General features: G+C 43.7%; 1 protein-coding gene across 3 annotated transcripts in view; it reads left to right on the forward strand.

Annotated features, from left to right (window-relative positions):
- Positions 1-13,410, forward strand: part of LOC112219329 (endoglin) — a 55,142-nt gene that overhangs the window by 24,541 nt on the left and 17,191 nt on the right. For all 3 annotated transcript variants that reach the window (XM_024380475.2, XM_024380474.2, XM_024380476.2), the window contains exon 3: positions 5,604-5,752. In XM_024380475.2, coding sequence (XP_024236243.1) covers positions 5,604-5,752 — 149 coding nt within the window. The remainder of the gene's footprint in view (positions 1-5,603; positions 5,753-13,410) is intronic.

Below are 13,410 nucleotides of genomic sequence, written 5' to 3' on the forward strand. Positions count from 1 at the left end.
TCTTACATGAATATGTCACCACTTGGTCATTTTGTACATACAGTATACAGTATATGATATTTTCTGTAATTATTACATGTGCCCATCTCGTTGATATACAATTATTAGAGGTACACAAGTTGTTTTTGAAATAGGTCACTGTAATTATATCTACGGCCACTGCCAATGGCCATATGGGTGGGTATTGCATGTAATCCTTTATGACCATATGTACACTACCGTTCAAAAGTTTGGGGTCACTTCGAAATGTCCTTGTTTTTGAACGAAAATAGTTTTTTTTGTCCATTAAAATAACATTAAATTGATCAGAACTACAGTGCAGACATGGTTAATGTTGTAAATGACTATTGTAGCTGGAAAACGCAGATTTTTTATAAAATATCTACATAGGCGTACAGAGGTCCATTATCAGCAACCATCACTCCTGTGTTCCAATGGCATGTTGTGTTAGCTAATCCAAGATTATAATTTTAAAAGGCTAATTCATCATTAGAAAACCCTTTTGAAATGATGTTAGTACAGCTGAAAACTGTGGTTCTGATTAAAGAATCAATAAATCTGGTCTTCTTTAGACAAGTTGTGTATCTGGAGCATCAGCATTTGTGGGTTTCTATTACAGGCTCAAAATGTCCAGAAACAAAGAACTTTCTTCTGAAACTCAGTATATTCTTGTTCTGAGAAATGAAGGCTATTCTATGCGAGAAATTGCCAAGAAACGGAAGATCTCGTACAACACTGTGTTCTACTCCCTTCACAGAACAGAGCAAACTGGCCCTAACCAGAATAGAAAGAGGAGTGGGAGGCCCCGGTGCACAACTGAGCAAGAGGAGAAGTACATTAGAGTGTCTAGTTTGAGAAACAGATGCCTCACAAGTCCTCAACTGACAGCTACATTAAATAGTACCCGCAAAACACCAGTCTCAACGTCAACAGTGAAGAGGCGACTCCGGGATGCTGGCCTTCTAGGCAGAGTTGCAAAGAAAAAGCCATATCTCAGACTGGCCAATAAAAAGAAAAGATTAAGATGGGCAAAAGAACACAGACACTGGACAGAGGAAGATTGGAAAAAAAAGTGTTACGTACAGACAAATCTAAGTTGAGGTGTTCGGATCACAAAGAACATTCGTGAGATGCAGAAAATATCATGACACAAGGTGAGACCCAGATGCAGACACAGGAGGCAGATGGTTGGAGTCTTAAAATGTTTATTAATCCAAAGGGATAGGCAAGAGAATGGTCGTGGACAGGCAAAAAGGTCAAAACCAGATCAGAGTCCAGGAGGTACAGGCTCGTGGTCAAGTGGCAGACAGGCTCGTGGTCAAGGCAGGCAGAATGGTCAGGCAGGTGGGTACAAAGTCCAGAAACAGGCAAGGGTCAAAATCGTGAGGACTAGAGAAAAGAGAATGCATAAAGCAGGAGAATGGGAAAACCGCTGGTTGACTTAGAAACATACAAGACGAAGTGGCACAGCGAAACAGGAAATACAGGGATAAATACACTGGGGAAATCAGCGACACCTAGAGGGGGTGGAGAGAATCACAAGGACAGGTGAGACAGATCAGGCCGTGACAGAAAAAATGAAAAGATGCTAGAGGAGTGCTTGATGCCATCTGTCAAGCATGGTGGAGGTAATGTGATGGTCTGGGAGTGCTTTGGTGGTGGTAAAGTGGGAGATTTGTACAGGGTAAAGGGGATCTTGAAGAAGGAAAGCAATCACTCCGTTTTGCAATGCAATGCCATACCCTGTGGACGATGCTTAATTGGAGCCAATTTCCTCCTACAACAGGTCAATGACCCAAAGCACAGCTCCAACCCTAATGAGCTATTATGAGAACAGCTCGACCGTATGGTACGTAAGAAGTGCCCATCAAGCCAATCCAATTTATGGGAGGTGTTTCAGGAAGCATGGGGTGAAATCTCTTCAGATTACCTCAACAAATTGACAACTAGGATGCCAAAGGTCTGCAAGGCTGTAATAGCTGCAAATGGAGGATTCTTTGACGAAAGCAAAGTTTGAAGGACACAATTATTTCAATTAAAAATCATTATTATATCATTACATCTTGACTCTGTTTCCTATTCATTTTGCAACTCATTTATTGTATTTCTAAGTGAGCCCAAACTTTTGAATGGTAGTGTATAGCCTCTGTGATTAATTGTGATTGACTATGCGCTTAAGTGAATCTAATTACTTCCACACCCACCATGTGTCATGTGCCTAGTTGACATATGAAGTGAAATGTGTATATTTTGGGATTTAAACACTCCGACTGTTTGACCTGATGAAGATCTGTTTCGGATTGAAACGTTGTCATTAAAGCTGTGAATTGGGAGCATAAACAGTGTGCGGGCCTTTCTGCTCTTTTACAATTATAATTTTATAAAATAATTATAATTTATGTACATTTTTGTAGGAGTTGATCAAAGTCTGACATTTCTAAGTACAAAGTTCAGAAGCCTTTTTAAACCTCAAAATATACTACAAGTTAAACATTTATCCTGCAATAGGATGGTCAAATTAAGATCGGTACAGTATGCCTTGAAGAGATGGGCAAGTTGCAAAAAAAGATTACAAGATTGGAAATAATAATTCAAATGATTTTTGCTGTTTAGTTGTGTAATACGTCAGGGTCATCTGTAGATATTAAACATTTCCCACAATTAGGTATAAACATTAATATTAAAACATTAATTAACATTAACATTAATATTAAAACAAACTATTTATGTACAAAAAAAACCAAGAAGGCACAGATAGTAGACTTAGAATGTACCAGGCTGTGTCAGAGGGCTAACTTTGTGTACTTTACAGTATTGAGAAATCCCCCCTCCCCATACCTCGAGCCCCACTGTAGTCCGCCCCTCAGACAGGAGACACATGCCTATTTGGGCATTTTCTTTGGCTCAGCATCAGGTCTGGGAGTTGACCAGAACAATGAGACTAGAAGGGGCAGTCAAGAGACAGATACAAGCAGGCAGAAAAAGATAAGGGATGAGGAGAGGTATTAATGGCAGATTCAGCAAGATTGCCAGACGCGATACAAGCCAAAGACCTAAATACTCAGATGAACACTGTGACACATCATCATTTCCTAAACATCCTCTAGTATCCTATAATCCTATATCACATCATACATCTCATACACTGTAGGCTACATCCTCTGGCATCTAAAATCATGATGCATTCATTCAACCCTGACTCCGCCTCACATCTAACTCACATCTAAATGGGAATCACCACCATCATTCCTAAACATCTCTTCTTCCAATGGAAAATAAAATGTAAGGCGCTGCTGATAAAAATAGATAAACACAGAGGAGGAATGGAACAGCACTTCTCTATAGCTCATTTACCAGCAAACCGCTTAGTGAGGCCGTTGGCATTTCCGGGTCAGGCAGAGGGGCTAGTGTGACTATGGTTTATATTTTTAGTGACTGGTAAATAGGATAAGGAGAGGATCTGTGTGTGTGTGTGTGTGTGTGTGTGTGTGTGTGTGTGTGTGTGTGTGTATGTGTGGTGTGTGTGTGCTTTACTCGGTGGTGGCAGACACCAGGGGTTGATTTACGTAAAGCAGTCCGGCGCAGTCACAGGCTGTTGACTCTGTCACAAGACAGCGTTTCTTTATGGCAGGTAATCTGGCTGTTAAGTGGACATTATGAAGGCACGGGCAGAATAACAGGAAGCCAGGCCTTGACTAGGGCAGGAGAAGAGGGATGATGAGAAAAGAGAGGGAGGAGCTCGCTTGTGGAGCAGTGGGGAAAGAAAGAAAGCCACAGTTCATTAACGAAAAGATGAGAGGCTGGAAATAAAGAGCTGTTTGTGTGGTGGGCATAGGCCTTGCACCTTGTAGTTATAGTAAGGAAGGCCTTGGTCTGCAGGAGCGCTGATATAGGATCAGTTTAGCCTTTTAGATCATAATGAATAAGGTTATATGGACAGGGGTGACCTGATCCTAGATCAGCACTGGTACTCACATATGCTTTGTGAATATGAACAGGCCAAGAAACTGAGAAGCTATGATTGTCTCTTAGAAGTTCATAGCAGTTTTGAACTCTCGTAATAAGTTATCAGAATAAATCATTATATGTGTCTAAATCCGGTCATTTAATTCTGCCACTGTGAAACATATCAGCTGAATGATAACTGATCTTTCTAGAAAATGGCGAGGTTTTCGATTTATCTTTACCACCGACTCATTCCAATTTTTAAAAAAGAACAAGCTGAAAATCCTCATACATTTTTCAATGGAGCATTGTCCTCTGTGCTCAATAATATAATCCCTTTCCATAATGGGTGTCAGTGGTATCCTGTTTAGATGCGTGTCTACTGATTAGGACTCAGACACTCAGACCAGGGTCGTCTGTTGTATTTGTCCTGTGATCATATCTGGGTCAGGAGACAGACAGTCTGAGCTGTGGGGCATCAGGGCCCAGCCCAGGCCCCAGCACAGCCAATCCAGATCTGAACGTGCCGCAACCGTGACGCCTGCCACCCAATGACCCCGCAAGGTGCAGATAAAGCCCTAATCAGATCTCACTGTGATGGGCGGGACTTGGTCCTAGTGCTGACTGTTGATTGGGTAGGAAGCGACACCTGACCCTGCTCATCCTGAGGAAGGAGGCGGTTTAATGGTGGGGAATATTTATAAAGCACCAAAAGGACACTCCAACCAGGGGATAAAGTATTAGGAACAGATCAAGCAAATACATACTTTAAAAAAAGTAAATCAGCTGCCCTGTGTCTGTGTGACAGAGAGCAGAGGTTGGGGAGGAAACTCCCTGTGGTGCGGCATGGTGTAGTCAGGGAGTGAGGAATAGCAGAGGAATGGACTTGATTTAATGTTACCCATATGGCCGTGAGGTCTCAGATAAACTCGACTTATCAGCCGTGCCAGTCAGACCGGCAGCCCCTCCCACACATTTAGCATCCATACTCCTTACTTTATCTCCTGATTACAACACACGGCAGTGCTGCTTCCTAATGACCCACCATGCAACCCTTGTCCCCTCCTTCCCTTCCATAGACAGTCACTGAGTCACGAGTGATGGAGTGCATGTGGAGGAATCAGAGATGAATAGAACAGGAAAACAACACCCTCCATAGGCTAGGCTAATCTGTAACCAAGAAGGTGATTGAATATGTGTTTCAGATCATGTATTATAGTGCTAGTCTACCGAGCTCTTGCATGTTGTCTAACATATCTATTAATATATTTTGCTAATGATACTGTATCTTGGGCTTTACTGTATTAATGGTTTATGCATAAAACATTATGAGGAAATGCATAATGCATTATTCATATGGTCATAATAGAGGGTGTTAGCTCAATCAGCTCTCCTTGGTTTTCTCTTTTTATTGTGCTATCTAGAACCTAAAATGGGTTCTTCTGCTGTCCCCATAGGAGAACCCTTTGAATAACTATTTTTGGTTTCAGGTAGAACCCTTTTCGGTTCCATGCAGAACCCATTCCACATTATTGGCCATCATTGTAATAAAGAATTTGTTCTAGAATTGTTAAATAAAGGTTCAATAAAATCATTGGTCCTAGAAAATGGGAACTCTCTACTTTGTTTAACCAGGTTTCCCTCTGTCTCTCCCCCAGCATCCCAGCAGACCTGTGAGCCAGTGGCGGTCCCTGAAAACCAGAATGCCTGGATCAGGTTGAGAGAGATGCTTCCAGGCTGCTGGACCAACTACACCACTCAGGACGGCAAAGAAGTTCACATCCTCAGCCTGCATTACACTACTGAGGTAAGGCAATCTACTGTATATGGTTCGCCTGTCCTAAACTACTGTGGAAGGCTTCCACTGCATTTCAATCGACCAGTATGTCCAGTGTAAAGATGTCCAAGATTAAGACACAGGTTCCAATATGCAGTACACTGATATGTGAGGTAATATGATTTTACTGTAGTCATTTGTTCAAATGACTGTAGTTTTTCAAATAAGAGCATTAACTTTTCAAAATGTTCTGCATTGTTAGATTCAATTCAGTTTGTATAGCCCACATCATATCTGGAGTCCATATAGTAGATAGCTACGGTAGCTCCATATAGCTGGAATATTTGTCCCGTTCCTGGGGGAAAATGTTGTTCTGGGAGAGTGTCTGTGTGAAATTGATACCAGATGAGCGTCAGCACACCAGGCTAGCTTTCTCATGAGATTGATGCCAGATGAGAGTTAGCACACTAGGCTAGCTTTCTCATGAGTTTGATGCCAGATGAGTGTTAGCGTGCTAGGTTAGCTAGCTTTCCCATGTGGCTGAGAGTCAACATTAAGGGACACCTCTGGTTAGCCTGATAAGTGCAAACACATGCTAAACATAACATGGAGCTGGGGTCACCCCTTACAGGCTTACACTACATACACAGTAGTGTGAAAACACACTACCGCATCCAACAGCCTGCATGGGGAATGGGGCTGTGTGTGTGTGGATGTCAAAAAGTTGTACCGTAAATTGCAGTAGGACCAATTGGAAATCAATTGAGGAAATTGACCCTAGATCAGTGCTTAGGAGGACAAATGTAATCCTACACTGCTATTTCCTACGCAGACTTCCTTTTTCATTTTCTGACAGTGTCTGGTCAGCACATATTAGTAATTTCTTTATCAGTGCTGTGCTCTCTCTCTCCCTCGTCCTTCACTCTCTGTTTCTCTCTCTCTCTCTCTCTCTCTCTAACACACGCAAGCATGCACAGGCACACAAACACACTGACTTTATCTCTCTCATTCCCTTTTTAATATTAATTAAAGGGGGCTCACCCAGGAGTGGGTCTGTGTGGTACCCATTAGTGTGTGGTTGTGATACGGATGAGACGCCATCACAGGATAATACAGTATCTGAGGACGGCTGCCTGGATTCCTCACCTTAATGAAGGCTAAAGGAGGCCCTCGGCCTGCCTGCACTAAATGGAAAAATACTGGAAAATCTCTTCCTGTCTTCCTCTGCTTCTCCCTCTGGCATCATAGAAAACAACTATAACATGTTAAATTGTTCTTAACTCGTGTTTTTATGTACACAGCTAAACAAAGACAGATTTCTTCCAAGAATGGTCCTAGAGTGGTCCAAGAAAGAGAAATGTGGTGTAGAAGAAATGTTACTTCTTTACTGCCAGGTTTTATGAAACACGAAAGATTGAAGAGGAGGAGGAACACAAAGGCAGTAGTTTGTCCGGAACTGGAGCCAGCCGTGTGATCCCGTGGACATTCCACAGAGCAAGCGTATCCTGTTCTCCTGTGGGACCAGGCTAAATGTTTGGAATTGGAGAGTGAGGGTTCATGCTATTTCTCAACACACACAGCCTTATCACTCTATTTACTGCATCAGTTTGGGGCAGTGCTGAAAATGAATGATTTGGAAGGCTTGGAGGCTTTGCTTATCCTCAGACACAAAGCAGGAGTATGTCCTTGGCTGAAGGCAAAATGACCAGTGGATGGAGAGAAGATATTTTTTGTCTGTCTGTCTGTCTGTCTGTCTGTCTGTCTGTCTGTCTGTCTGTCTGTCTGTCTGTCTGTCTGTCTGTCTGTCTGTCTGTCTGTCTGTCTGTCTGTCTGTCTGTCTGTCTGTCTGTCTGTCTGTCTGTCTGTCTGTCTGCCTGCCTGCCTGCCTGCCTGCCTGCCTGCCTGCCTGCCTGCCTGCCTGCCTGTCTGTCTGTCTGTCTGTCGGTCTGTCTGTCGGTCTGTCTGTCTGTCATATTGAAAGTGTGGCTGCCTGGCGGTCTGTTCAATATGGCAGGGGGATGGAGGGACAAGAGGGAGAGAAGGGAGGAGAGAAGGCAGAAGGGGAGGGGCTTGTCCAGACCCCAATGATGTCACATTCTGGCACTGGACTTGGCTCACAGCCGAGACTGGACCGTCGGAGCCAGCTTAGGTTAGGGGAGAGAGACAAAGAATAACGGGAAGCTGTTATGCACCAGCAAAAGCCCTAGAGAAAAAAAAAGTCTGAGGAGGAAAACAATTGTATCTTGAAAGCACAGGAACAAAAATAGCAAGGGCGAGCGACCAGGGACGACAACGTGCATTGTTCCAACTTCTAGAGTAAATTGGAGATAGTGATGGAGAAAGTAAGAAGAAGAATCGAGGACAGTTCTTTTATAAAGACCTTTGAGTTTTGGTTAACCGTGAAAGTATTTCCCAACTGATTTGCATGCGTAAATCCTTTCGACTCATATAGTATATTAGTCACACACATCCTTGACTCTATTGACTCAAACTGAGTGAATAGTGAATAAGTTGTCCATACCAGACTGGTACACTGTCAGATAACAGGAAAAATGAGTCATACATTTACTGTATACTGTGTGATTTGCTAGAACACTCATGGAATAACAATAGGATTCTCAACCCCAAACTATTTCCAACCATCTAAGACCCTACTGTGTTTCATTGAAAGGGAAGTGTAAAGTCTAGTTGTCAGCAAAGTACAAAGTCTAAACTATGGCCCCTTCACTTGTTGAGGCCAATTTATATCATGAACGGCAGAAGAAGAAAACATGCATCTCTCAGCTGACTGGTAATTGAGTAATCCTGCTCCTTCAGGGTATTTCAGGAGGCATTTTCTGAGTTTCGATGATAAACCTATACTGACACTACTTAAAAGACTAGGCAAGCGATGTACTTTAATGCTCTGTGATGATAGACAGTGGCAAGGGACACGGATAATGTAATCAGTTAGACTGTTTGCCTGCAGCTCGGTCTGACTCCTTGTCTGTAATTCGCGCACGTGAACACACACACACACATACTCCCCCACCATCCTTGCACACCACACACACACACACACACACACACACACACACACACACACACACACACACACACACACACACACACACACACACACACACACACACACACACACACACACACACTCCCCCACCATCCTTGCAAACACACACAGCACTTAAGTATTCTCTTTGTTCACTAATCCACGTGCCCCAGACTGCTCACCTCTGAAAATGTTCTTAAGTCTGCGCTAAAAATTAACGCCGGGACACAACAAGGATGCCTTTTATTTTGGACTTCCTGCCAATGGGCCCTGACAACTTCCCTCCTGCGAGACTCATTAGACGAAGGCAGAGAGGAAGAGAAAAAGAGAGGCCCAACTCGGCTGAAAATTTGTCTCCCTCCAGCAGGTGGCGTTTTTTTGTATTGTTTCGCCCACCAACAATGAGATTTTGTATGGAGTTTAATGAGAGAGTGTCGAATTTGGTCAACATAAAAATAAATGGCTTATTTGCTATGTGAGTTCTATTTGAGCAAATATAAGTTCTGCAATAATTAGGTTTTTACGAGTGTCCTGATATAAGTAGGACATGTGACATCCCGGCAACTTTGAGAAAAAAGTATATCCATAATCTTTGACGAAGGTTTGTCTGTGGATTGGAGACGATCACAGGTGTGTTCTGTGAAGATGACTGATAGAAAAGAGGAGTGATTTAATTAAGGTGTACAGAGGGGAGATGATATCAAACTGCCTATTGGGCACACTAAATGAGTGTGTGTGTTCATGGACACAGCATCTGTTGCTCTCTTACATCCACAACACACTGGCCTGTTGACAGCAGCTATCGTGGTGTGTTGTCTGTCTGTTTGTGTTCGTGTGTGTGTTGAACATGGCCCTTGCAGAGGCCTTGTGTATTAGCCCTGCAGTAGGCCTCAGACAATACATTGGGGGTCTCCTCCCACCAGCGTCAAACATTAGGGGTCCACATTTTCCACTTTGGCCCCTCGCCTCAGCTCAGCATGGCCCTCTCAGAATGCACGCTGTCAACAGCAGGCAGCAGACGATCAATTTAATAAGAGTGAGCATAGACGAACAGAAAGACACCGTGTTCCTCAGCCCCCTCTCACAGTCCTCTCCACACAAAGGCCAGCAGCCAAGAGAATCCAGCTCCAAAACAAGCAAGAGTTTAGAGGCTTTAAGTCTGGATAAAAGTGGCTTTTTGTTAATGTTAATAGTTAATTCCCCAAAAGCCAGCTCTTCAGAACTGTATTTTGGAGGTATTTAAGTACTGTCGTCCACTTCAGTATTTTAACAACAAAATTGATTAATTTAAGGTAATTCATTGGCAAGTTCAAAACAGAATATAAAAATCCTTTCTTCCTCTTTTTTTTGTTGCTCTTTGTAAACGTCACTATCTTACAACGCATTCTTGACTTACCAGGTATATATTGTAAGAACATATTTGACTTACCTAAAGCTGAAGTCCAACACTGTTTACCTGTTGTCTACTGTGGTACGAACTGTGAACTAGAATATGCTTCTCTGACCCTCTGTACATTTTGTTACCAGCCTGCTGAATCCTGATGCAGCCTAGTGGAGCTGTGCTTTGTGAGCTAAGCATGTGTCGGGGCCACTGCCACTCAGATAGAGGCTGTCTAATCTCCTCCAGGACCACTGAGGCAGATAGTGTACAGGAGGGCATTGATGCACATCCAGTCCTCTCTCTGTCAGGGCTGGAAGTCAACTGCAGGGGCTGGCAAGGTGGACATGTTGACTCTGCTGTCACTGGAGAGGGGAGAAGAGATTAGTGGAGAGGATATGGCTAAGCCTTTCACCTCTGTTCCTATTGGTACTCCAAGCCTCTCACCTCTGTTCCTACTGGTACTCCAAGCCTCTCACATCTGTTCCTATTGGTACTCCAAGCCTCTCACCTCTGTTCCTATTGGTACTCCAAGCCTCTCACCTCTGTTCCCACTGGTACTCCAAGCCTCTCACATCTGTTCCTATTGGTACTCCAAGCCTCTCACCTCTGTTCCTATTGGTACTCCAAGCCTCTCACCTCTGTTCCCACTGGTACTCCAAGCCTCTCACATCTGTTCCTATTGGTACTCCAAGCCTCTCACCTCTGTTCCTATTGGTACTCCAAGCCTCTCACCTCTGTTCCCACTGGTACTCCAAGCCTCTCACATCTGTTCCTATTGGTACTCCAAGCCTCTCACCTCTGTTCTTATTGGTACTCCAAGCCTCTCACATCTGTTCCTACTGGTACTCCAAGCCTCTCACCTCTGTTCCCACTGGTACTCCAAGCCTCTCACCTCTGTTCCTATTGGTACTCCAAGCCTCTCACCTCTGTTCTTATTGGTACTCCAAGCCTCTCACATCTGTTCCTACTGGTACTCCAAGCCTCTCACATCTGTTCCTACTGGTACTCCAAGCCTCTCACCTCTGTTCCTATTGGTACTCCAAGCCTCTCACCTCTGTTCCTATTGGTACTCCAAGCCTCTCACCTCTGTTCCTATTGGTACTCCAAGCCTCTCACCTCTGTTCCTATTGGTACTCCAAGACTCTCACCTCTGTTCCTACTGGTACTCCAAGCCTCTCACCTCCACTCCAAGAATGCAGAATGCTGATAAATGCCTTGGTGAGGAAAATTATGTCACAAATGTAATCATGTAATATTAGGCATACTAGTGTGTGCCCAGTGGGTATCTATTTGCTCATTGACAGCCCGCGAGCTACTGGGCCTGCAATTTTCTGCTAAGGTGCAACCTTTGGTAGGCTGATGGAAGCCTACTCAGAGCCATTGGACCAACACCATTGGACATGAAACAACAATACAAATGAAGATAAACTATTTTATTTTGCAGGTGCCTTTTCACTTTAAACACCAGTGGTGCAACTAGTGCTTTCTAACGCCAATGAACCAAAACATAGTCTGAGATCCCTAAAGATTGGAAAGGTGCCATGGTCATCCCCCTCTTCAAAGGGGGTGACACTCTAGACCCAAACTGCTACAGACCTATATCTATCCTACCATGCCTTTCTAAAGTCTTCGAAAGCCAAGTTAACAAACAGATCACCAACCATTTCGAATCCCACTGTACCTTCTCCGCTATGCAATCTGGTTTCCGAGCTGGTCATGGGTGCACCTCAGCCATGCTCAAGGTCCTAAACAATATCATAACCACCATCGATAAAAGACAATACTTTGCAGATGTATTTATAGACCTGGCCAAGGCTTTCGACTCTATAAACCACTGCATTCTTATCGGCAGACTCAACAGCCTTGGTTTCTCAAATGACTGCCTCGCCTGGTTCACCAACTTCTTCTCAGATAGAATTCAATGTGTTAAATCGGAGGGCCTGTTGTCTGGACCTCTGGAAGTCTCTATGGGGGTGCCACAGGGTTCAATTCTATTTTCTCTGTATACTTCAATGATGTCGCTTTTGCTACGGGTGATTCTCTGATCCACCTCTACACAGACGACACCATTCTGTATACTTCTGGCCCTTCTTTGGATACTGTGTTAACAAACCTCAGGACGAGCTTCAATGCCATACAACACTCCTTCCGTGGCCTCCAACTGCTCATTAATGCAAGCAAAACTAAATGCATGCTCTTCAACCGATCGCTGCTTGCACCCGCCCGCCCGTCTAGCATCACTACTCTGGATGTTTCTGACTTAGAATGTGTGGACAACTACAAATACCTAGGTGTCTGGTTAGACTGTAAACTCTCCTTCCAGACTCACATTAACAATCTCCAATCCAAAATGAAATCTAGAATCAACTTCCTATTTCACAACAAAGCATCCTTCACTCATGCTGCCAAACTGACTTATCCTACCGATCCTTGACTTCGGCGATGTCAATTACGAAATAGCCTCCAACACTCTACTCAGCAAACTGGATGCAGTCTATAACAGTGCCATCAGTTTTGTCACCAAAGCCCCATATACTACCCACCACTGCGACCTGTATGCTCTCGTTGGCTGGCCCTCGCTTCATATTCGTCGCCAAACCCACTGGCTCCAGGTCATCTAAGTCTTTTCTAGGTAAAGCCCCACCTTATCTCAGCTCACTGGTCACCATATCAGCACCCACCCGTTACACGCGCTCCAGCAGGTATATTTCACTGGTCACCCCCAAAGCCGACTCCTTCTTTGGCCGCCTTTCCTTCCAGTTCTCTGCTGCCAATGACAACAATGAATTGCAAAAATCACTGAAGCTGGAGACTTATATCTCCCTCACTAACTTTAAGCATCGGCTGTCAGAGCAGCTTACCGATCATTGCACCTGTACATAGCCAATCTGTAAATAGCCCACCAAACTACCTCATCCCCATATTGTTATTTATTTTTATGCTCCTTTGCACCCTAGTATCTCTACTTACACATTCATTTTCTGCACATGTATCACTCCAGTGTTTAATTGCTGAATTGTAATTATTTCACCACTATGGCCTATTTATTGCCTTACCTCCCTAATCTTACTACATTTGCACACACTGTATATAGACCTTTCTATTGTGTTATTGACTGTACATTTGTTTATTGACTGTACGTTTGTTTATCCCATGTATAACTCTGTGTTGTTTGTGTCACACTGCTTTGCTCTATTTTGCCAGGTCGCAGTTGTAAATTAGAACTTGTTCTCAAATGGCCTACCTGGTTAAATAAAGGTG

The sequence above is a fragment of the Oncorhynchus tshawytscha genome, linkage group LG20 (assembly GCF_018296145.1).
Source record: "Oncorhynchus tshawytscha isolate Ot180627B linkage group LG20, Otsh_v2.0, whole genome shotgun sequence".
Taxonomy (NCBI): Eukaryota; Metazoa; Chordata; class Actinopteri; order Salmoniformes; family Salmonidae; genus Oncorhynchus; species Oncorhynchus tshawytscha.